Below are 26,368 nucleotides of genomic sequence, written 5' to 3'. Positions count from 1 at the left end.
ATGGGATGTTACAAACTTTATAAACTTCTTTTCTGTATATGCAGCATCAGAGTGCACAGAATGGAAAAATGAAAAATAAACAGATATGTTTCTTGGAAACTTAATAATTTAGTTTCTGTCACAGTCAATTATGTATCTGTTAATGGATAGAGTTGGGAAAACTGACTTTTACATTTATTTGTACTATTCATCTTTCACGTTGCTATATAATCTTTGAGTCCCAAAACAGATATTTTAACACACTGGCACAGTCAGGAATTTAAGTTTTTTCAGAAACATAGCAAAAATTATTCTGGTGCCTATGTTACTACTAGCCTATGTTTATATTAAGATTGCCAATTTTCCCACCTTCACCTTCATTATTCTCATCCACATGGTTAGAATAAATGCTAAAGTACTATTTCATTCAAAATAAAAGTTCAGACACAATAAGATTTTCCTGCAAATGTTAATGACCAGTATTAGTCAAAAGAGTCATATCTGCAAAATGAGTAGGCATTTAAACCATTAAAATAAAATGATATCCTTTGTAGTTTCACATTAGGAAAGTTGTATCTACTGTATTTCTTCAAGAGATATTGAATTCTTCCAAATTATTCCCCACATATCACTGTAAGCTGAATCACTGCATAAGCTTATACATCTCTCCTTCTGTCTTGCATGGGATTGGATTAATGAATTTTTGACAACATTGCATGAAATTTTGTCAGTCTTTACTTTTTTATGTACTTTTGAGATGACTATCTTCAGACTGAACTGCAGAGTCTTATTTATTCTAAATATTTACTTAGTTCCTTAAATGTGTAAACAAATCTTAAATTTAAAGTACAAATTAAATTGGCATAGATGAAATTGTCAGTTTGAATGTCTTTGAATTTTTCGAGCTTATGCTTGGTTAAATCTTTTCCTGCTTCACTTTGTAATTTCCTTTAAAAAAAAAAGTCTGCATCGAAATAGAAATGAATTTTCATGCACACTTTGCTGACTTACTGTGTACCCTTTTGCTATATATATTTGAAAGCAATTTTCATAATATACTGCATGTAAAACTGCACAATTTGTTTGTTGTGGCATTTTTCATTAATACACATATTGGTACACATTTTCCCATCTATACTTGATCCATCAAATTTGGACACCACATAGCTGGGAAAGGTTGATGTATTGTTGATGTGTTAATATTACAGCCCTGTTTAAAATGATCAGATCATTTCTTAATTGAAAAAAATGGTACAGACAGAATATATCACCGTGAAATTAAAAGTACTGATGACAAAGAGAGCTGGAGAACACTACTGTGGAACAGACTTAATGGTCCCAACCCTGTTAGCCTTTCACAAGACACTGAATATTTGACTGTTCCCCCAAGTATTTGAGTCATGGGAGCACTGCTACTATTGGATATTGGTTTTAATAGTTTATCCTTGGGCTCTAGGCTTTTTGGGGAGGGGTCACTTGAATGATATGGGGATCTACATGTATGATAAACAAACAAAGGAACAAATACATAAACAAATAATTTTAATCTTAACCAGAATCCTTCAATCTTTGCTTCAAGTTCATTCCATCCATCCAGTATTCACATCCTGGGCAGGAATGCTGATATTTTCTCCCCTGTATGGATTAGGGGAGAGGGAGAATTTGCAAGGTACCAATCCCCAACATCAACCATGCCTGAGAAATCTGGATAGTATCATAGCTACTGACCTTTTGTAATGTAGTCAAAGGGCACTGGGTTTTTTTTTCTCATTTATTTTCCAAGACCTGTGCAGCTCTAGTGCAAATCCAGGAAGGCTGTCCTTTCTCCAAGGAGTCATTAAAAGATAAAGCAAGTGCAGCCATGCCTGACCCAAACTTTTCCAACTTTAGATCCAAATACCAGCACATTCCTAATTGTCACCATATTGCTATCGGCAGTTATCTTGTTGTTATCCTGTGTTATCTCCCTCTGTAAAGCTTACATTCATTGGTTCTTCTCCTACTCTTGGGAGAATAAATCTACAGCCTCTTCCATCTGATACCCTTTATGTATTTGAAGACACAAGGAAAGTAATTATGGCCAACATCATTGGGGATTTTTTTCAGAAAGACAAAACCATTTGCAAGGTCTAGGTACCACAGATATACTGAAAAAAAAAAGGCAGAAGAAACAAGTAGAGAATAACAAGAATTTCTCTTTTTAGAAATGAGTTGTGACAATGCTGTTTCCCAAGATGCTGCTAATCTGGCAATCAGATGAAACAAAAGAGTGCCAAGAATGGTTTTCAAGTGATTTGAACTTGTGTGAAACTCTATCTTGAAAGGAAAGGGATCAAGCTGTGATTCCCTGTGTTACTCTAAAAGAATCTTCCTCAATCTGATAACTGTAGATGGTAAGAAATATAAACTAACACAGGTGTCTTCATAGTATAAATCTTACAAGGAAATCTGTACAGAGACCACAAAGACATGAAATGTGATTTTTCTATAATGTATATCTCCTCTATTATTTCTCTTATCAATTTCTATCTATCCTTGTCAGGGTTTTGGCTTTTTCTACTTCTACCATAATATTCTCTTCTCCAAAGAAACATGGCATAGCATAGCAGGGAGTGGAAAATGATCAAAAGAACCATCTTATTCAGAAAGAATGACATCCCAAGTTCTATTTTTTGCCTTTGGCTATCACTATAGATTACAGGGGAAAAAAAATCCAGCTGAGAAAATAGCTGCATGTTAAATAGAAGGCTCTACACAATGCAGGATGCCCTAAGGAGATACTATATAAATACCCATAGTGTAGTATAATCCCATATTCTACATCTCCTTGACAACGAAATCTACTCACTAGTATTCTAAATTCCTGCATTCCTGCATATAGCAAGTCTAACTCCTGGAATGATAAATGCCTCTCTGAAAAAATAATGATTTAAATTGCTTTGTTTAAAAAAAATGTTTAGCAACCTTTTTTAAGGGACCTGAAAGTTATTGTATACAATAGGCCATGAAAAGCATTATAAAGACCCAGATTCTTCTTCTTCTTCTTGTGCCATATCCGTTATTGGATGTTGGCGATCATGTTTTTATCAGCAGCCGCACGAAAAAATGCTGCTGAGTTTTGCCCAAACCAGTCCCTTAGATTTTTGAAGCCTTGATGTTCTTCTTCTGCCTGGACCTCATTTGCCTTCAATCTTTCCCTGGAGGATTAAATGGAGTATGCCATATTTTTCTGGGTGTCGCATCACATGTTCGAAATATTTCGTTTTTTAATTGTTTTGATGATTTCCCTTGGCTTTCCCAGGTGGCTTATCACCTCCTCATTTCTGATCTTGTCAACCCAGTGTCCAGCCCTCCCGGGCTCGACACACAAAAAGGGAGGGACAGCATGGTGACGGAGGAGGAGAACCAGCACGGGATCCCAGCGGCTCACAAATCTGGACAAAAGAGCTGCGGATCCTCCGGCGACCGGTCTAAATGCTGAAAGGCATAAGAACTGTTCCGAATAACTTTGGATGCCGCGCATGCGCAGAAACGCTGCCAAGTATGAGCAGAAGACGGACAAGCCGCCAAACAGCTGATGAGCGGCAAGCTGATGAACAGCTGATGGGCGGTAGCCGACAATTGTGGCTAATCGTCAAGGGCGTCCCAGAGAAACCTCAGACGTGAATGAGGATTTCTCTGATTAATGCCGGGTGTTGGTTGGACGATATGAGGGCGGGGTGTAGTATGTCAGGCAGAGGTGTGGCAGGAGCGTGACTAGGCACTGGTTAAGGAAGGGTGGGGTTGTAATTAGTAACGGGTGGGGTAGTAATTACAGGAGTGTATTTAAACGACGTTGGGAGGCAGTTGCTCCCAGCGCAAACTTTGTAAAGCATAGAACCTGATTGCCAAGGTCTGTGTAATCGTCATTGCTTTACCTCAAGTAAACTGGAATTGTTGGACGAAGGTGTTTCTGAGTTATCCTTTTCCTTCACATGTCCGGTAAGGAAAGCTGACACCCAGCTTATATGTAACATCCGCCTGTAAATCCACATTTCAAATGGTTCTAGTCTCTTCAGGTAGCCTTCTGTCAGAGACCAACTCTCTACTCCATAGAGCAGGATAGAAAAAATATAGTATCTGATAAGCCTGATTTTCAATCTTAGGCTTATGTCATGACTGCAGAAGACCTTTTTCATTTTGAAGAATGCTATTCGAGCTTTCTCTATCCTTGTTTTACTTCAGTGGTCATGTCCCAGCTTTCATGTAAATTAGAACTGAGGTGCGTGACTCTTTCAACTTTTTCTAATGGTATTCCTTCCGAATTTATTGGTGGTAAATTAACAGGTTGTTTGCTGATGATAATGATCTTAGTATTTGAGATGTTAAGCTTCAAGCCGTATTTTTCAGATATTTTTCTGACTCTGTTGATGAGGAGCTGAAGGTCTTCATGCTTACTGGCAAGCAGAACTGTATCGTCAGCATATCTTAAATTGTTGATCCAAACACCGTTTACTTTGATGCCAGCATCGATGTTCTCCAGTGCCTCGTTGAAGATTGACTCAGAGTAGATATTGAACAACAGTGGAGACAGAATACATCCCTGCCTGACCCCTCTTCATATTTCTGCATCAGCTGAGTATTTTTGGCATGGTCTCACATTTGCTACCAGATTCTTTAGTCTAATGGTTTGTAACTGTAATGCCTCAGCAGATAGCCAACCTTAGCTAATCTTAGATGCTAAGTAGAACCATCCCTTTTTGGAGCCTTGACAGTGCATGGGTAATTGGGATGACCTCAGGAATCTAGGTTGTTGGCTAAAGTGGGAGAATTTTCTGAGAAGAAGGCACTAGCAAGCCATTTTTATCATGCTGCTGGAACATCACATGGATGTTGGAAAGTTTGACTCAAAGACACCTTTACTTTTATGTACGATAGTACCTTGTATGGGTACTTTAAAGGTCTTTCAAGAGAAGATGGGGAGATACAAGAGCTGCCTACGGTGATCCTTTGTTTTTGCCTATTGTAACATTTTGCTCTACCTACAGTGGCCATTTCTGTTCTTTCTAAGATTCACTGGACAATGGTTGCCATGGGATACTGTACATTTTTTCTCTTAAAAGACAGACTTTTTCTCAGCTTCTCAGAACAACTCCTACAAGTTGCTATAGCTAGGAATAAAGAGAATTTACATAGGGCATTTTTCAAAATTCATTTTGTCAGCTGCAACATAAGCACTTTTGTCACATTTACATAGCAATGGTGGTTTGCTTAAGAAAAGTTTCAACTGACACGATAGAATGTACAAAATGAAAACTGAAGTGCTGTTTCTTCTACTCCTACTTCTACTTCTAGCAACTATCAGCATTATGGTGTGTGTGTGTGTGTGTGTGTGTGTGTGTATACTTACACATACATACATACACACACATGTATACACACAAAGTAGCACTCATTGTTTGATATATCTATTTTATCTATATATTTACACACACATTTTAGGATGCTTTTCATTTGGTTGTATGAGCAATACAACTGAATTTTAGATCAAAAATAACTATCCAAACCCAAGTTCTAGTCATGTAATATATATATATTTAATTTATTAATCAAATTTATATATCTGCCAATCTCCATGGAAGACTCTGGGCAGCTCACAAATTATTAAAAACAATATAAATCAGCAAACCAATACAAGTAAAAACAATAAAACCATATAAAGTGGTTATGTGGTCAATGACAGTGAGTGGGTGGCCATATAAAGTCTCATAAATAAATAAACAACAAACAAATAACTTTTGGGACTAGGTACTCAAATGTTTATTTCTCATTTTACACAGTAGTAAGTCTGACTTTGACTAATACTTGTCTCTATTCCATTTCATATTGTAGAACAGAAGGCTAAAGTTTTATCTTTTGTCTTTTAATTTTTTATTCTACAGTTACATTTCTTCTATTGATAGGTTGGTAGGCTATACATACATTAAAGAAAATCTAATTTTTCTACACACACACACACACACATATATATTCATATATTCATATATTCAAGTATACAACTCTGTGCAGAGAGCAATATACAAAAGGCTATGTGCTGGTTCAGATTATCTTAAAGTATAACTTAATTCATGTTTAGATTTAAATACGCACAACTCAATCTAATATTATTTGCATATATGGTATATGTATACTGAAATAACTTATATATCCAAAAGGCATGCTTCTGAAGTTTAGAGGAAGTTTTCTTTAGTTATAATATTCAGAAGATTAATATTATTATGAGGCAGGATAAAACACTTGAAGGATTATTGGTGATTATTTGAAAATAATGTACAATATCAGCAATCTGATATTAAGATTATCTTTTACTTTAAGTCCTTATTAGTATCGAATGGAATGAGGAACATTGTCAAATAAACAGAACGTTCTAGTGCAGAATAAACAAACAAAATGAATGAATGAATGAATGAATGAATGAATGAATGAATGAATGAATAGTTACTGGGATACTATTGAGTACAATAAATAAAAGTGGAATGCCTTTTCTGGATCACTTGATCACCTTAAATTCACAGAACAATTGACTTGGAAGTAGTCAATTTCACAACTCCAGTCAATGCAGAAATCCAAATCAAGCCAACCCTGATAGATGGTTGCCTGATGTACTCCTGAGAATATCTAGTGAAGAGAAGCCAGTTATCTGTCTGGGAATCAGTTCCCTTCTAAGATTGCTCTAATTCACCTCCCACCTCAATCTTTTCTTTTTTAAGGCTAAATCTTTCCTGATTCCTCAGTCTCTCATTATAGAACCTAGCCCAGGAATTCTGGGAGTTGAAGTCCATGAGTCATAAAAGAGCCGAGGTTGCCTACCCCTGACCTAGCCTCTTGAATATTCTCATTGTTATTTTCCCAGTCTCTTCTAGTTTGCCAGGATGTTTCTAAAAGCTGGCCAGACCTGCACTTAATATTCAAAGTGGGAACCTGAAAAATGTAGAGGAACTATTATTTTGTATATTTGGGAAATTTTAGATAGTGGAGTTCATATACATGGCAAATAAAAGTGTAGGTTCAATTACAAAAAAGTGGAAGATGTATAATAAAGCAAATACCCTTGAATTTCTGAACATTTTGCAGGGGTGCAGAGTTGAAGGTTGATTGTTGAGAATACTAAGAAAGGTATATGATAGAAATATAAATAAATGCTTAACAAATGGTTTAATATAGAGCAGGGAGAAAAATATCAAAATGTGATGCCTCTTTGTTATTTAATACTTTTATGGATACGTGTACAAAGAAAATATGTGGTTATGGTAGAGGTTTGTTGGTTAAGGATATTTTCTTTTGAGTGTAGCTGATAAGAATTAAAATGATTTGCAGTAAATGTCAGATAGCTTGTACAATGCAACAAAAAGTACAGATCTAAAAATGAGTGTACTGGCAAAGAAAATGGATGAAACAATTGTAATATATATCTTGATAGAATGTTTTCTAGAGGTAAGAATTGAGGAATACTAAGAGATAAAAATGCTGGCAGAAAGGGAGTGGGTAGTATATGGTATGTTGGAGGAATAAATGATTGTTGAAAAAATATAAAAAATTACATAAATAAGAGCATGCTTCTGCTGACTTAGTTACATGGAAATTACACTTGGATATGTTAGAAGAAGCACAAAAGCACCTTAGGCTGAAAAGTTGGAAAAAATAGCATAGGAATTTGCTGCTGTAGGACATCTGTCAGATAGCCACTAGCCTCTGTTTAAACACTTCTTGGAGGAAGCCCCTCCACCTGCCTATGAAGTCTATTCCATTATTGAATAAGTTTGTCCAATCTTCAACTGAAATCTACTTTTTGTAAGTTTTAGCCCATTGGTTCTTATCCTACATTTCAGAATATTTCTGAACAACTAGCCTCATCTTCGCACAACAACCCTTCAGATATAAAACAGCTGTTAGATCTCTAGGAAGACTTCTCTTCTTCCAGTGTAAAGCATATCCAGTGTATGCATTGTTGCATGAATGTTTATAACAATAGAAAGATAGAGATATAGGGAACAGTTGAGTGTAAACTTTTGCTTTACTTTTCTTATCCCCTACCTTTAATTTCTTTGGCTTACTATATCTTACTTTCTTTCTGAGCTTTGCATACCTTTTCTTTATCTGTCTGTCTGCCTGTCTGTCTGCCTGCCTGTCTGTCTGTCTGTCTATCCATCCAAGGGAGGTGTCAAGAGAGGCCCAATCTAGACTCTTTGCACTGCAGGAAGTAGCACAGACCTGATCTCCCACAGAATCCTTGATACCTTATCTTGCTGTTCCCAAGAGAATGCAGTCAGTCTGGCAAGATTTTTGTGACATAGTTGATTAGCAAAAAAATTTCTCTTGAGACTTTTCACAAGTGGATCTAGTTGCTTTTGCATGACAGGTTCAGCTGACGGTTTCTATTTCTAACAGTAGTAACCTACAAAATTGTTTCTCAAAGAAAGAAGGAAAATGCCTGAACATTTGATTACAAAGTGATGCAGGTATGGTGGTTCATATTTCAGTGCATGTTAATAAGTTAATAAACAATGACAGGCCAATTCATTCTGCCTAATAAAAAAGGAAGTAGAACTTCCAGTCTCAACTAGGTTCCCCTTTGACTAGACTTTACTATTATTTGCTATTTAGAGCAAAAACTGGTTTATGCTTAAGATGGCCCAGGAGATACAATAAACAAGAAATACTCCTAGGTGATTAGATTTTATTCAGGAAGAATTTTAATGAAAAAGTAATTAAAACAAAATCCATTACTTTAAATATTTAATGTCCAACACATCTTTCCTACAGCATTACCCCATGATTGTCCTTACAAAACTATAATGAAACAGGTAGCTTTTTCACAAGAGAGAATAAGTATATTAAACAAAACTTTTCCTAACCAATTAAAATTATCTCTAAAATAAAGCAAGGTAATGATAATAGTTGGCATTTAAATAGTGCAAATTAGCATTCATTTTATAAAGCATGTAATCCTATATCTGGATTTTTATACAGAAATTATCATCCACCTTTTATTGGGGTCACTAACATTGCTGAAATAATAAAGTATATAATTGCACATATCAGTGTCTATGCAGAGATACTGAATAGTAATACAAAGTGCCAAACATGTTACACTGAACCTATTACACCTTATCAGCAAAGTGTATTCCAACGGTCCAGTCTGCTGTTAATAATGATAACAACCTATGGCATATCAGCACAAATGTGACTACAATAATCATTGTTATTGGGTCTTTGTCCGATATCAGGTGATGCTCATGGAACCTATCTATCAGTCACAGTAAAATAGGGTGCGGGCCAATGCTAACAAGACCCATACTGCAAAAGGAGATTTTTCCCCCCCTGCAAATGAGTTTTCTGAATCTACCCTCAAGAACTGCTGATGGCAAGATATCAAGTTGTAGTAGCATAAAAGCCCTGTCGAATTTTGGACCGGTGAGATGCTCAAAGCATCTAAGTGATAGGGTTTAAAATGGTTCTTATGACATCTTGAGCTCAACTCTGAATTTGGAGTTCCATGTTCAGAAAATTTTTGGTCATGATCTGTTGTTAAGATACAGCCAAAACACTTCAGGAAATATCCACAGTGCGGCAGTTTGCCAACATTGTCTCTTTTCAGGAAGATTGATATTGCAGCTATTGACCAGACTTTGAGAAGCCAAACCTTGTCATGGAAAGTTAAGCCTTAGCCAATAACTGAAACTTTATTTCAGCCATTTACTTCCCTTAACACCTCTTTTCTATGGGGATGAGGAATTATCACTTTGTTAAAGATGGTAAAGAACAGTTGAGGGGAAGACTCCATAATTTTTCTTCTTGGTGCAAGCAACACGTGCATAATACTGGATGCATGCTTGCATTGCTCACTTTCCTATTGTCTGCCATCTGTTACTCTTCATAGTTCCTGAATACTTTCCTTTCACTAGAGGAGAGTACATTGCCAAAGAAAGTGTGAGAATTAGTTCATGTAGAACAGGGGTGTCAAACTCGCAACGTCACATGACGTGTTGTGACGTATCGTGACTTTTTTTGCCATTGCCGGCAATGGGGTGGGCATACACACACAAACACACACACACACACACACACACAGTATATATATAACAAATTAGCCATCAATAGACACATAGACATAAACAATATCTAGATACTGTGAAAAAGAGACAATCAACAAACCGAAAAGGGAACAAAAAACCCCAAACACCACCCCACCAGCAATCAACACTCAAATGAGCATAGATTAACATCAGTCCAACAATCAAGTGAACAATAATCCATTCAAGCAACTGCCAAACAAGTCAACAATAAAGAGCCTAATCAAAGACCACCCCAGGGAAAGCCACTAGAATATAAACTGGGAGCAAACCCCACTCCTTATTAGCACTGATGATGTTACCTAGTTTGAGTAATGAAATGTCTGCAAGAAAACAAGCAAGCTCAGAAAGCACCAGGGACCCCTCATTTCAATTCTGAGCTACAAATATTCTCCTTTATTAATTTTATTCTACAGTCACCATGAAAAGCTTTAAAAACAAAAACTAATCAAAATAAGTGTTTAGAAGCAGAAAATTGCATTCCAAGAAGCAATGATGTAATATACTTTACCACCCCAAAGACCATAGACACCCCTATATACTGGTCTGAACACTGTTCTGTAAATTGTGCCATCTACTAGTAAAAGATGCACATTCAATAATTCATAAATTCAAGCCCTCTCCTATTCCAAAAATGTACACAAACATTGTATGGCCAGGGAGTAATGTCAGCAGCTTTGTCCAAGGAATAGATCAAACTTGAAAAATGTTCTTGAATGTCCAGCTGCGGGGTGAAGCCATTAATGGGTGGGAACTACTCTAGATGAAGGTGAGGTTGCACATGCTTGTGAATGTAGCCACCCTAGCCTTCCTCTGCTATCCCTAAGGCTACCTGCTCAAAACCTGTATGAGTTCAGCACCACAGGCTAGCAGGCCACTCATTAAATTACAATGAGTGCTCATTATACCCAGTAAATGCTCATGGTATTTTAATGAGTACAACAAACATTCTGCTGGGAAAAGCTCAAGGGTGCAACAAAAGCTTATAATAGTAATACACAAGAATAATACACAAGAAGTTATTTGAAAAAGGAAACTTATGGCAAGTACTTTCAATTTTACATACTGCAAATTTTGAACCAAGCATCCAAAATGAGAAGAAAGTATATGTCACACAAACACATAAGGTCTACTTATTTTACTTTGAACTTCATGTAATCTCTTTCTTGGGCTTTGGGATATCTCAATTTTTTTTAAACAAAAATAAATCTGAAATCACTCCAAAAAGCATAGGCTACAACATTACAATTCGATGCATTTTACAATTATGAGACAAATATCTCTGGGACCTACCCATAGTAGTGCCCATGATACTAGAGTTTTCAGAGCTCACTGGTCAAAAAAGACCCAGATTTTGCAGGAATCTCATGCAAGAGTAGTATAACTCAGCTGCAAATTGTGTTTGTCAATAGAAAGTTTCAGTCCCCAATTAAAAGGTTCTTAGACAGCATTCTATCTGACTTGGCAGATGTTAGCCTAGATAGATGAAACTGTGACATACGCCAAATGAACATCTCTATACAATCACAGTTGTAAATGTGTTTTGTCAAGTCTGAGGAGATCTAGAAAATGCAGAACTAGACGATACAGATTTGTGGGTTGTGATCTGAATCAGCAACTTATAATGCTACCACGCCAAACTGGTTAAGGATATATATGTTTAAAGCAGCCAAAGCAGCCATAGACCTATTACCACAAAACTCTGAAGTTTTACTCAATATTGTCCATACCCAGACCACTATTTTTAAGGCAGACACTCGTTTCACCAGACTATGTAACAGTTGTGTGCATATACTGGAGGCATTTTTTAAAACTTTTGGTCCTTACTTAGGTATCTCATTTCCCCCCTCACATGAGGTACTAATAGCACTCTATAAAGCCTTAGTAAGACCACACCTAGAATACTGCAACCAGTTTTGGTCACCACACTATAAAAAAGATGTTGAGACTTTAGAAAAAGTGCAGAGAAGAATAACAAAGAGGATTAGAGGACTGGAAGCTAAAATATATGAAGAACGATTATAGGAACTGGGCATGGCTAGTCTAGTGAAGAGAAGACCAGGGAAGACACGATAGCAGTGTCCCAATATTTGAGGAGCTGTCATAGATAGGAGGGGTTGACCTATTTTCCAAAGCACCTGAAGGCCAGACAAGGAATAATGGATGGAAACTGATCCAGGAGAGATTCAATCTAAAAATAAAAAAAAAATCTGGCAGTGAGAACAACCAACCAATAGAACAGATTGCTCTCAGAAGCTTCATCACTGGAAGCTTTCAAGAAGAGACTGGACTGCCCTCTGTCAGAAATGGTGTAGATGGTCCACTAAATTTTTGGTTAGGACTTTTCTATATGTGAAGTCTAGAAGGGGAAAATAAGCAAACATATCATAAAATGTCTAGCTGTTTAAACATTTTGATATTTTTCTGTTTTGTTTCTTTTTAAGTAATGACTGTTCATTTTGTCATTTATAATACAACCATATATAGTAAAGCGATATGGCTTTCACTAGAACTCGGATGGAAAATGGAAAGAAAAAGGAGGTGATAATATAACTATTCCCATGAAGGTCTTCTATAAAAGACCTTGCATTTTAGTTTCATAAGACAGTCAATGAAAACTTTCTTTACAGATTTGTCATAGGATTTGTTTTTCAGTCATCCCGCCATCCATGAAATTTTCCTGGAGAGTTTTTTTTTATTATTGTTATTATTTTCCTTTCCTCCTCAAGGAACAGTGAATAGTGAAGACTGTTTTTCAATCTTAAATACATAACAAAGGAAATCACACTGCCCCAGTGGCATTCTCTTTCACTATGTATCCACCAACTTTTAGGTCACTTGCGTAATAACAGTGTAGGACAGTGTTCGTTTTTATGAATGATAACTTCCTTCTCTGTGATAAGCTTTGTTATACAGACAAATTTGGTAATTTTCCTCTTCAGCAAGGAAGATAGATAACTGTACCTTTTATTATACTGACAACTAAGACCTGAAAATAATGTAAACTATGAAAACTTAGCATTGCTTTTTGTTTGTTTTTCCTGTCTCATTTTTTATAAACAAGAACTTTCAAAGGTCATCAACTATCTAGGGAAAATGTTTATTTCCTAAGCTGGACTTGTACCTCAACAAAATCTTTGACAGAGTGCCTCATGATATTACCTTACTCAAACATTAAAATATGACTAGATGATCTCAACATTAGATGGACTCAAAGTTGGCTGAATTGTTGCACTGCAAGAGTGCTCGCCAGTCACCCCAACTTCACATGGAGAGAAATACTGAGTAGAATTCCACAGGACTCTGTTCTGCATCCTGTGCTGTACAATATTTTCATCATTAATGATTTGAGGGGGCATTTATAAAGTTGGCACATGACAAAAACTGGGTGAAGCGGCTCATACTTTAGATAAAAGGTTTTAAAAGAACTTTCAAAAGGGCTTGGTATAAGAAATTATAAGAGCCATGGTAGCACAGTGATTAGAATGCAATATTGCAGGCTAACTCTGCCCACTGCTAAGAAATCGATCCTGACTGACTCAAGGTTGACTCAGCTTTCCATTCTTCTGAGGTCAGTAAAATGAGGACCCAGATTGTTGGGGGCAATATGCTGACTTTGTAAATTGCTTAGACAGGGTTGTAAAGCATTCTGAAGTGGTGTATATAAGTCTAAGTGCTATTGCTATAACATGTTATAACCAACTGCTGAGTTTTAAGCAGAGTAATGTAATGTCTAACTTTATACAACTTTCAGGATATAAAAACAAAACCCTAACCCTCATCTGGTTCTTTAATCTCTGCACACAACCGATTTTAAAGTGAGAAGGAGTATAGTCTGAATGTATGCAAATGAGTGAAAGAGTGGGAAACAGAATAAATTCAGGAGAGCCCTATAAGCTTGAGGTATTCCCCATTTCTCTGGTTAGATTCTCTAAAAGCTGCCTTGGAAGAAAGAGAAGGGAAATGTATGCCTCCAAGCTACTAATTAAGAAAGCCAAAACATTCCAAGGCATTGTGTGAAACTCCTAAACTTCAAAGTGTTCAATGGAACAGGACAGACCCACATTTAGGTAGTGATCCAAGGTGTTGAGTAGAACTCTTAAGATTTATTTTATCTGTTTTTATTTTAGATTTTTTTAAATCCTGCCTTTATTATTTTTATAAATAACTCATGATGGCAAACATACCTAATTCTCCTTCTTCCTCCAATTTTCCCCATAACCATAAACCTGTGAGGGTTGAGAGAGTGAGTGATTGGGCCACAATCAACCAGCCAGTTTTCATGCCTAAGGCAGAACTAGAAGTTACAGTTTCCTGGTTTCTACCCTGATCTCTTAACCACGAGACCAGGGGTAGGCAACCTTGGCTCTTTTATGACTCATGGACTTCAACTCCCAGAATTCCTGAGCCAGCCATGCTGGTTCAGGAATTCTGGGAGTTGAAGTCCACGAGTCATAAAAGAGCCAAGGTTGCCTACCCCTGCACTAGACCAAACTGGCTATAGGGAGAACTCCAAATTAAAGTACAGATCATTGTGTGAAATAAGAAGAGAGAAAGTAGATCGACCTCAAGTCTAGCCTATGTCTAATGCTTGAGCTCATTTTAACCATTCTTGAGATCCAAATTGTTAATTACTATTACAGCTGTTATACCCTAACATTAAAGCCTGAAGAAAATTTGTTATGTACAAGTCTTTTCAAGCAAAATATCATCTACTTACAATTGTGAAATTCATAACTTTGAGAATCCAGATGGTCATGGCAAGATTCACCAGGATTAAAATCATTAGAAGTAGCACAAAGAAATAGAGGCACCTCTTCCTCCAACCATAAATTCCCACTTTGTATACATGTGGTCCTTCTGAGCTCTGCATGGTGCTTCTCTGGGCATACTGTTCCTGAGGCATCTGGAAAAAAATATATATAACCAGACATCATAGGCATAAACTGTAGGACATGTTGAGACTATATATTTCTTTATTTAAATGATTTAAATGGCTGCCGATCTCACAACAATGACATGAGGCAGTATACCAGGATAAAACAATAAGCACATCACAAATCTCTAGGTGACCAAGATTAATACTATAACTTTAATCACAGAGGTGAAAGGCTAACAGGGTCAGGACCACCCAGATGCTTTTTTAAGTGAGGACACAATTTGTAAGTCCAACAAGATAGTGTCTGGCATATGTCCTCTCCAAGATCTGGTGAGAGAAACAATGTAAATCCTACAAATAGCTTTTTACAACTGAATATAAAATAAAGTATTTTGGAAATACCTGCGTAGATAAGATACCTTTTTTGGCTTTGTGACTATATTGCAAGTACAGATTCTTCGTTACTGAGCTGCAGAAGCCTAATTTTAAAAAATGTAGGATAAAAAAAAACATATATTGTCAAAATAATATTATTAATGGTGTGGGTATGTTCTTTCTTGCTTATTCCTTTTTGCTAAATTGTAAAAAGTACAAATCTAAAGAGGAGATGGGGAATAATTTAATTTGGTCCATATTGATAAAATGAATCGACCCAATTCACGCTTGCCAGAATTTTTTAAAAATGGGCTTGTATGCAATCATTACTCAGGTTTCATAACTCACTGGATTTTGCAATTATATTTTTGCAAATACAAAAATTATTTTTAAAGAAAAATATATGTTAAAGAATATGTTATGGAAAATAACACGGAAATGTTACCCATCAGTTGTTTGACAGTTTTTAGTTTTTAATTTAGGTATTGACCTAGAAAAAGAGTAGAATGGATTTATGAAGAAATATATGTGAGATTGATCCCGATCAATGAAAAAAAGGCTCAATCTAGTTGTATTTGGGTCAGAAGCAACCGGGAAACACGAGGACCGTAGTAAGGGCTCAAGCTAGATGAAATCTTTATGTGAAAATTGAGCAGATGGACCCCTATCCTGAGATCAGAAAGAAAACAGCCATACATCCATCGACTCACAAAGACAAGAAGGCCTAGGCCAGGGGTAGGCAACCTTGGCTCTTTTATGACTCGTGAACTTCAACTCCCAGAATTCCTGAGCCAGCACAGCTGGCTCAGGAATTCTGGGAGTTGAAGTCCACGAGTCATAAAAGAGCCAAGGTTGCCTACCCCTGGCTTAGGCTTTAAAGTCTGGAGTAGACATATATAAAGAGCTTGATTTCTGAGTTCTGTGTGTGCATGTGTGTTTGTGGGGGTACATTTTCTGTGCAAATACAGCATTTAGATCATGAACACTCTGAGCCTATAATAAAGCATAATCTAGTCATGTCTTCTCTCTGAACTTCTGCTGTAAGCAGATTGCTACCTGTCTGGGCAGTCAAGATTTATAGCTGAATCTACAACTAAGAAGTCCGACCAGGGCTTTGCAATAGACTGGGAAGCAAAGCAAACAAATATGAAACTTCTCTATGATAGCTTTATGAAGATGCACTGCAGATGCTCTTTCTAGTTCCCCTAGAAATTCCCCATTAAGTCATTTGTTTCAATAACTTTACTATATATGGTTGTATTATAAATGACAAAATGAACAATCATTACTGAAAAAGAAACAAAACAGAAAAATATCAAAATGTTTAAACAGCTAGAAATTTTAGGATATGTTTGCTTATTTTCCCCTTCTAGATTGCTCCCAAGCTATTAAGTTCACGCAGAATGGTGCTCAGTCTTTACTCTTTCCTCCTTCAGGGAAGAATTCACTTTCTTCTTTACTGGCTAGGCCTGTTCAGTTTGAGTTAGTTTTAACAGGGATTTTAAGGTTTTTTTAAAAAATATTTTCAGTTGCCTTAACTGCCATATAGGCAGAAATCCTAAATGCATGTGTTTGCCTTTAATTTGGTGTTGACCTCCGGTGATGGCCTGGACTGATCTGGACTGCCTGGACTTGCAAGTTTTCTTGGCAAGAGTTGGGGTTTTTTTGGGAGGAAGTAGTTTGGCATTGCCTGCTTCTTTTGAAGGCTGGCTGAGAGAGAGAGTAACTGGCTGAGGTTCCCTCAACTGGCAATGATACAGTTGGACGGACAGGTATGTCTGGTTTGTGTGTTTTACTGTATCCCTAGAAGTGTGGGAGGACAGGTCAAGAGAGCTCTCAGTGACCTTACCAAGAAAGAGAAAATCACTAAGAAGAGGAATCCGTGGAGAATGAAAAGCAAGGGTGGACCAGTCCTCCCATGCTTTTATGGACACCCAAAACACACAATCTATACATGCCTCTCTGTCCAACTGTATTGTTATCAGAGATCCAAACCTTCAAAGAGTTGGCAAAAAAGCTTGGACACCTCATAGAAAGAAATAAATACTCCATCAACTCCCCACTATAGTGCCTGCAAAGAATCAAAGATGTGACAATAAATAAAGATAAAACTGTGATCTTATTTAATGTCACAGCACTCTTTACATCCATAGTCCTAAAATCCATAGTCCTAAAATTGATCAAACAGGATCCAATCTGAGTTGGTCACCGGGACCAGAGGTTTATTCTTCCAAGCTTTTGGACTGGTGCTGGAGTCCATCCTCAGGGAACTTATCACTCTCCAGAATGCGTGTTAAACAGTTCATGACAGCTCTACTACAAAGTAGACCTGCCCTAACCAAATACACCAAGGTTGAAATAAACCAGAATCGTGGTTCTCATCAACTTTTGCCTAACCACATACTTTCAGTTTGATGGACAAATATATCAAGAAATCAAAGGAACTCCCAATGAATCACTGCTTTCAGGAGTCATAATGCATTGCTTAGAATCTATAACACTCTCACATATCCAGAGTATGGATCTGATATCTAGATGATACCTTCACCATAAAACAAGAACTAACTGTAGAACACACACAAAATTTCTTCAAAGGAATACAATTCATAATAGAAAAAGAAAACAACAACATGCTCCCCTTTCCTGGATATACCCTTTCTGGATATTCTCATCAGCAAAGGCAATGATGATAAATTAGAAACACAAGTCTGTCTTAAAACTACCCACACTAATTAAGTGCTCCATTATCAAAGTAACAATCCAACCTCCACAAGATAAACTGTGTAAGAACACTACTTAGACAAGTACAAACACACTGCAGCAACCCTGAACATCATAAAAAGGAAACAAATCATCTATACAACATATTCCAACAAAATGGATGCCCATGCAACTTTGCTCACTCAACCCAATGAAGCACAACCCAAGCTGCAAAAAGTATAATACTGCTATACATCAAAAACATCTCAGAAACTAGCAATAATTACAACCACATGGCATCACTGTACCATTCAAACCAAAGCCCTGCAAAACATCCTAAGTAAATCAAAATACCCAGCAAACCCAGAAGAAAACACAGGGATCATCTACTACAACATACAGTGTAAGGTCTTTAACAGCCAGTATATGGGACAAGCAGGCATCCATGAACACCAACCAGCAATCAGAAGACATGATGAAAACTCCTTAATTTCACAACACATGGATAGAAATTATCACCAAGATTAACACTAGATCAATCAAAAAATAAACAATACCCCAATCAAGGAACTACCAAACTCTGACAAACAAGTTAATAACAAATAACATCCTAATCAAGGAACTATCAAGACCACTCTCACCAATATTGAGAAGGCAGACCACTAGTATATAAAATGAGAGCAAATCTGACTCCTTTCTAGCACTAATCATGTTACCTAGTTTGATAATGAAATGTCTGCAAGAAAACAACCAAGTTCAGAGAAAACCAAGGACTTCACATATAGAAAAGTTCTAACCAAAAATTTAGTGGACCATCTATTGCAATTGCTTGAACTCTGACTGAGACTTGAACATGTCATGCATTTCACCTGCTAGCTCTCCCTATCACAGCAGAGTTCATTGACCAGTGTTAAACTAAATAAAGTAATACATGTTACCATTGAAAGAAAGGAACTCATAAGACAATAGGACCATCATCACTATATTGTCTTTAAGTAACTGCTGCTGCTGCCTGAAACATGCTGCACATCAGGAAGCAATGGATGGATCCCAATGTTGCTATCCTCTTAATGGTGTTTAGCCTATTTTTTATTCTCTGACTGCAATCCCCTTGCACCTTCAAAGTTTGCTCCAGAGGGAGGGTGAATGAGCAGCTTCAAAGGGAATAGAGAACACCCTATTGTGTGAGTAAATATCAGTTCTGCAACATTTAATAGAATAATGAATCCATTCTGCTGCTGTAGTGAGGTAGAAGTAAGATTAAAATACTGCAGAAACATCTGATAATTAAACATAACATATCAACCCCAATATCTAAAACAGCACCCATTCTATTCTTTTGAAATATGACATATGGAAATATAGATAACAATATTTATGGACCTGTAGTGTCAGGAAGAGGTGACAGATCTTCTACTGAACAATATTAGGCTGCTTATATGAGTGCTAGAAGTAGAAGACTGAACTGAAAACATCTCTGGCATATGCTCATTAGCAGAACTCTAAGCAAAAAGCAGCAGTCTGTAGATGCTTAATGAGCACCTAGGCTACCAGTTAACAATCAAAATGTAAATGAAATAGAACAGCTTATGTTTGTTCTTTATCTCTGGTTTCAGAAGGCAATTAGTTCTTAAGATTGTAAATTACAATCCCCATGTTCTATACTAACAATACAGTCACAACTGAACAATGAAAGTTTCAAATAGTTGTTGATGCTATTAACAGTCTGAATTCTGTTGCCTCTTCTTCAGTCCAGACAGAGAAGAAAATGCCATGACCAACTTAGGCAAAGAATCTGCAACACTAACTTTATTTATAATCAGCCCAATGCCAGGACGACAGCTTCTTCAGGTCTGCTCCAAGCAATAGGAAAGAAAATGGCAAGATGCCACAGGCTGATTGAAGCAGTAATCTTTTACCCACTTAACTGGGAATAAGTCCATTCGGCTCAGTTACTTTACTTCTAACCTTTTAGCAGTAAATCTCACTGTTTCTAGCTTATTATAACATCTAAGGCCACAGTGGTAAGATTTATTCTGGTGGCCAATTGTATATAATGTAATTGGTAGGGTTCTGTCTTCTGATCCTGGGGGTGTGAAAAGGAATATTGGTGGTTATTTGATTAGGAAGAGTTGTGTTAAGAGTTGTGCTAAGGCATGGCAGAATATTATTTACATACCTATTTTTTTTAACGTTTCTTCATTGAAGAAAATATATGAACATGTACAAGAGAAAAAACAAAAACAGAATAAAAGAATATAATACCACACTATTTAGCAAATAAAAACTTGAATCAATATTATTTCGGGGGGGGGGGGAAGGAAACCAAGATTTTTTTTTTCTTGAGATTCCCACTTTCTTCCTAGAGTTGTAATCAGAACGTGATAGGCACAGAAAGAACCTTGTTTACTCCTACAGAAATATCACATGACAATTTGATGGGATGTAGGGGGGCATGAAAAGCTAATGCAAAATGAAAATGATAAAAATGTGACAAGAACAAATGGACTGGAAAAATTCCCTCTCTCCTTTTAAGAAGTTAACCGTACAGATATTTTAAACTGCACATAAGGCTTCATAAATAAGATTCTTGAATTCCAAAGGGAGTGAAATTCAGCTTATGGCCATCTTAACTAGATAAGTAAACTCTGTTTTTCCTCTAATGGGAAAGCCTCTCATGAAAATGGCTATAGGCAGATATAAGACCCTTTACAACATAATAAGACAGATTCCAAATCATAAAAGAAATGTGTTGTGCTGTATGGAAGAGTTTTCCCATCATTCTTGATTATATGCAGAAATATTTTACTGCAGGAAAGTACAGTGCAATGTGAAGTTTAAAAATATGCCTTTAAAAGTTATATTATAATATTAAGTGGGCTGCTCCAAATTTTATGTATTTTTGCTGCCTGAAAAGACAGATTGTAATGAAATCAGCAAGAAAACAACATATATGACTTTTCATATATTCTGACTGATTTTGATTTCTCTTCTGGGTATATTGTATGAAAAGGTACTTGGTTTAAAAATTATTCACGGGCATTTTATTTATACTTTGTATTTTTTTTTATTCTGGAAAGATATTTTGGAGTAAAACACATGGTGTTTTAAAATTGCCCTGCTGAATTTAAAGAAGGTCCCTCTGGTATCAAATAGCAACCACCAAGTGTGTATAGGTTTCCATAACAGTTTAATTATTTGAAATACAGTACTAAAAATAGCCCTCATTGTCAGTGAAGTTTTATCTACTTCATAATTCATAACACATTTTGACATCCATGCGCTATTTAGTTTTGATTTTAAAAAATACATATACAGTCAGACTATAGTCAAATGTATTCACCTCTGTATTCATCTTTGTATTTCATCTCTGCCATAATTTAAATACAGTACATTTGAAAAATATCAGAAATGAAAGAAACATCAGATTCTATAGTTCAGAATTATTATTTTTAATTCAAAAAGTATTTCTCTGGGGTCTTCTTTTATCACCTTCTATTTTCTTTTTGATTTCCTGTTCCATAATATTGAAATCATTTTTTTTCCTGACTGTAGAACCTGGTGTCAGTGTCAATGAACTGGGATTCTTAAGCTAAAAACAACAGTAACAAAAAAACAACAACTACAAAGTATACAATTTGCTCTTGGAATTACTGTAGTTATCACCAAATTTGCTGAATATCCTTGCATGTCTAAAGAGGGAGAGAGGGAGGGAGGGAGCGAGGAGGGAGTAAGAAGTCAAACCATAGAAGGATGTTTTTCAGAAGGAAGTGCTGGAAAGTTCGTATGTATATATCATGTGGAGTCACATCCAAAATACTGTATATCTATTGTGTAAGCAGCAGGAGGAGGAGGAGGGGAGGAGAAGAAAGAAAGAAAGAAAGAAAGAAAGAAAGAAAGAAAGAAAGAAAGAAAGAAAGAAAGAAAGAAAGAAAGAAAGAAAGAAAGAAAGAAAGAAAGAAAGAAAGAAAATCCCAGGCTTTTTAGTGACTTTAAAGCATTATAAACTATTCTATGAAAATAGGTTTGGTGACAAACCATTTCAGAGATCACCAAAAAGAAATAGGGTGAGATGGGGGGTACTGATTGTTAAACTGACTGTGAGTAGTTCAATATCTCTGATTCATGAGATCTGTCTGTTCACAGAGAGAATTAAGGTTATTAAACTAAATTTTATTCTGCCTACCTGGTTTTTATCGTGCACTACAGAAATGTGCATGTTTGAATTTGATGCACTACAAAAGTATTTTCATGTTTTACATTCTTATATGTAAACACAAATGTGCACTCCATTGTTTTTGACAAGTGTAAGTGTGACATCATAGATATGGATCTGGCTATGATTTTCTGCCATATATAAAGTGACAAACGTTGTTCACCGTTCTGTAATATAATGCTAGGAAGACTCCAAACGGCACCAGATGCCCCTTTAGGAATGGGGCCAGCAGAACATTAATTCTCATCTCAGCCATGGCCATCTCCCCTTGCTCTGCACACACAGACTCATAAGGTTGGAAGTGGAACAGAGTCCAGATGTTGGGAAGCTTTTGTTCCACTCTATTCTTCTCTATTCAGATCCCACTTGAAAAAGGACAAACCAGAGTGAGTTCAGAGGACTATCAAGATGGCAAGGGATCTGGAAAGTAAACCCTATGAGAGTCTGGATAAGTTTAGCCTACAGAAAAGACAACCAAGGCAAAATATTTATTTATTTAACTGCTTAATACATTTATAAGGCTGCATGATTTTGGGTGACTAATACAAGTAGTCCTCAATTTACAACAGTTCATTTAGTGACCGTTCAAAGGTATAATGGAACTGAAAAAAGTGACTTATGACCAGTTTTCCCACTTAGGACCGTTGCAGCATCCCCATGGTCACGTGATCAGAATTTGGACACTTGACAACTGGGTCATATTTATAATGGTTGCAGTGTCTTAGGGTCATGTGATCCCCTTCTGCAACCTTCTAACAAGTCAATGGGAAAGCCAGATTAACTTAACAAGCGTGTTACTAATTTAACAACTGCACTCTTTCACTTAAAAACTATGACAAGATTGGTCGCAAAATGGGGCAAAACTCACTTAACAACTGTCTCGCTTAGTGACATAAATTTGGGGTTCGATTGCGGTTGTACGTTAAGGACTACCTATAATTAAATTGGAATAAAAAGGAGTAATAAAAAACTCAACAAAAATGTGAAACAACATAAATAACATTAAACAGTAGCAGTATTGAAGATGACACCACATCTTCAATATGACTATGACCAAGAAACAGGTTCATACATACAACCAGGGCCCCAGGCAAAAATCAGACCAGCAGGATCAGGACAAGTATAATCTGGCATGATAGAATTAAATTTAGGACTAGCAAACCCTTCTAGAATGATATAGAGTCATTGTCCTGAAATTGCTTTCTTTTCTTATATTTTGTATTATTGCTTGGCCTGTTTAATATCCAGCCCAGCCATCAAAGCAGCCAGGTTTCTTGAAATCTGAATTTCTTTACCATGAAAAAAAAATCAATTCTACATAATTTATAGATATTCTTTTGCCTCCATTTGATTTGATTAATGTATTTTGCTTGGTTTATTTTATTGTTGTTGTTAGTTGCGAAGTCATGTCCGACCCATCGCGACCCCATGGACAATGTTCCTCCAGGTCTTCCTGTCCTCTACCATCTTCTGGAGTCCATTTAAGTTCATGCCTACTGTTTCAGTGACTCCATCCAGCCACCTCATTCTCTGTCATCCCATTCTTCTATTGCCCTCAATCTTTTCCAGCATTAGCCTCTTCTCCAGTGAGTCCTTCCTTCTCATTAGGTGGCCAAAGTATTTGAGTTTCAACTTCAGGATCTGGCCTTATAAAGAGCAGTCGGGGTTGATCTCTTGTAGGACTGACTGGTTTGAATGCCTTGCAATCCAGGGGACTCGCAGGAATCTTCTCCAGCACCATATATTTTATAGTCTGATTATCTAGACCCCAGCCTCTCATTTAAAATTAATCCATCAAATATACCTACATTCTGCCTTTATTTATATCTACTACAGACATTATTTACCTTAAACCTACTTCTTAATAGTAATTGCTTAATAGGATTTAAACTATATTCCGGAGTGACCACTTGTTTCTTAACTTCATCTAGTACCATAGTGAACTTTGCTATTCTATCTAAAAGTTGACTGTAAACCCCTTCTCCTATACCTCTCTATTCTGGATTTTCATTCCACTCATATATCTTACAGTATTAATATCAGCACAGGTTACATAGTTCTACAGCCCAACTTAACTGCTGCCAATTAATGCATAAATATGGCTTTTGCTGCCCATATATTATTAATTCAGGTTTTTTTTTTATTTTAATACAGCTTTGCCACTTAAGACAAAGCAGAGCAAGGGATATGCTCAGGGCAGAAGAAAAATAAACTTTTCTGCTACTGTAGTCTAAGCCTAGACAAACAAAAAATGAAAGAGTTGTTTCATGCTGTGCAACCACTTTTAAAGAAATAGCAAACTGGCCAGCTAAGGTTTAATGGTCACTGGTGAGGAAAGGCAATAAACTTTAATGCTGCAAAACCAGAGCATGGAGTAACAAGACACATATTCACTTTTCATTTGCAGGAGAGAAGACCGACTTTTAAAATAATGTGTTCAGGAAATATTTATTTAGCAAAACATCTCATGAAACGAAAAGTAGCAGGTGGTGTTGAATGGAGTGGCTTGGAGGAAAAAAAATTTTCTCTGAAACTTTCTTGAATTATATGATAGTGCGATTCTATTATAAATAATTGTATTATTTTGCCCCAGTTCTGGTTAACCACAGAAAGATAAATAGGATTGTAGCATTCTTGTCTTGTGATTTACAAATGTACTGCTTAGTTAAAAATGCTCCAGACTACTCAGCCTTTGCCTCATAGTCTCTTTGTAAAATAGCTATGTCTGAATATTGTAGCTGCACTGATAGCAATTTCTGAAACATACTAGCTGATCCCGTATTCTATATAATAAGCAGAATTGTCCAACTTTTTCTAGCTCATCCATACACACCATTATGTAAACTTTAAAAACAGTATTATGTACTGTTGGGGGAAAGGTTTGACAAATATGCATGCCGACTTAAAGAGAATGCCACCCCCCCACCCGCCCTCTCTGCAAAAACTTCAGTAGAAGTTGGAAAGATAATCAGACAATCTCTCTCCAAATGTAGTGGTAGATCTCCAACTTCTTTCTCCATTAAGTGAGCGCCCCGATGAGTCCCTATTCTTGTAAAACAAAAGAGCAGCAATGCCGAGTAAAGCTGTATTAAGAAAGAACAAAAAGCCTCTTACCTCTTCTGGCGGGAAGCCCAAAGCTCAAAACAAAATCCGGGATATGCCAAAGAGAAGGAAAGAGGGGAAGGTGCCCTGTTGCTTTCAGAGGAGCGCCAGGCCTACCCTGGGTTCAGAAGCTGCCCCTGTCAGATTTTCCAGCAGCAGAACCGTGGCCAAGTCCCTGCCCAGCCCGAAGAATTTCCTGAACAGCATTCCCCTTCTTTCTCTAACTGCTTTGAAACCACACTCTGTCTTTTACTTCAATGAAGCTTTGTCAGGCCAAGTTACAGCTACTGGTCTGGCTCCAGATAGCAATTGAAAACACATGTGTTTTGCATGAAAGCCTCCCCACATACTATCGTGCCTCTGCGCCAAACACAGGGGACTGGCATGTTTTGCATTTGGAAAGCTAAAGCCAATCATTTCTGCAACAAATGTAGACACTATTTTTACTTCAAGACTGCTCTACGCTTCTCCTTTATTTTAGCCTTGCAAAGCACGAGAAACTTTTCTTAGTGTTAACTTTTTTCCCTGACCAAACCTGTAAAGAAAGAATCAGAGTCTTATGCAGTCCGCCACCGCCCTTTACCTAGCTTTCTCTTGTGTTTTAATTTCAATTGCATAAAGCGAGGTTTATTTTTAGAAGCTCTGGGCTCTGCTCAGCACATTGCTGTGTATCCTAATCTTGACGTGTAGCACAGGGTAAGCTGAAAATACTAAAAATACTACAATTATGCCTGAGCACTTGGATTCTTCTCTACTGTGACAGTCTCTCACAATAATTCCCAAAACAGCTTTTTTTTAGATTGCCTATAGGAAAGTTTCAGTTTAGTTTAAGTTATGGGAGAGACACATGCTTTATCTTTTGTCAAATGGCTCTCCTTGATATTTTTCCATTCCCTATGATACCATAGATCTAGGTTTGCTTTTTTAAAATCTTATTTTTCTGCTACTTCAGATACCCATACAGATAACATACTCCTCTCCTCTGCTCTTCCCTCCCCTCTTCTC

General features: G+C 36.8%; 1 protein-coding gene across 1 annotated transcript in view; it reads right to left on the bottom strand.

The window, feature by feature from the left end:
• Positions 1 to 25,435, bottom strand: part of SGCD (sarcoglycan delta) — a 126,771-nt gene extending 101,336 nt beyond the window's left edge. The window contains exons 1-2 of the mRNA XM_015822482.1: positions 25,376 to 25,435; positions 14,812 to 14,997 (exon numbers count right to left, since the gene is read on the bottom strand). Of these exons, the coding sequence (XP_015677968.1) occupies positions 14,812 to 14,997 (186 nt within the window). The 5' untranslated portion in view covers positions 25,376 to 25,435. The remainder of the gene's footprint in view (positions 1 to 14,811; positions 14,998 to 25,375) is intronic.
• Positions 25,436 to 26,368: the final 933 nt, after the last annotated feature.

This window comes from Protobothrops mucrosquamatus, unplaced genomic scaffold, assembly GCF_001527695.2.
Source record: "Protobothrops mucrosquamatus isolate PMUCROS unplaced genomic scaffold, P.Mucros_1.0 scaffold1588, whole genome shotgun sequence".
In the NCBI taxonomy this organism is placed as follows: Eukaryota; Metazoa; Chordata; class Lepidosauria; order Squamata; family Viperidae; genus Protobothrops; species Protobothrops mucrosquamatus.
The sequence above is the reverse complement of the archived record's forward strand: the minus strand, read 5'-3'. Positions and strand labels throughout refer to the sequence as shown.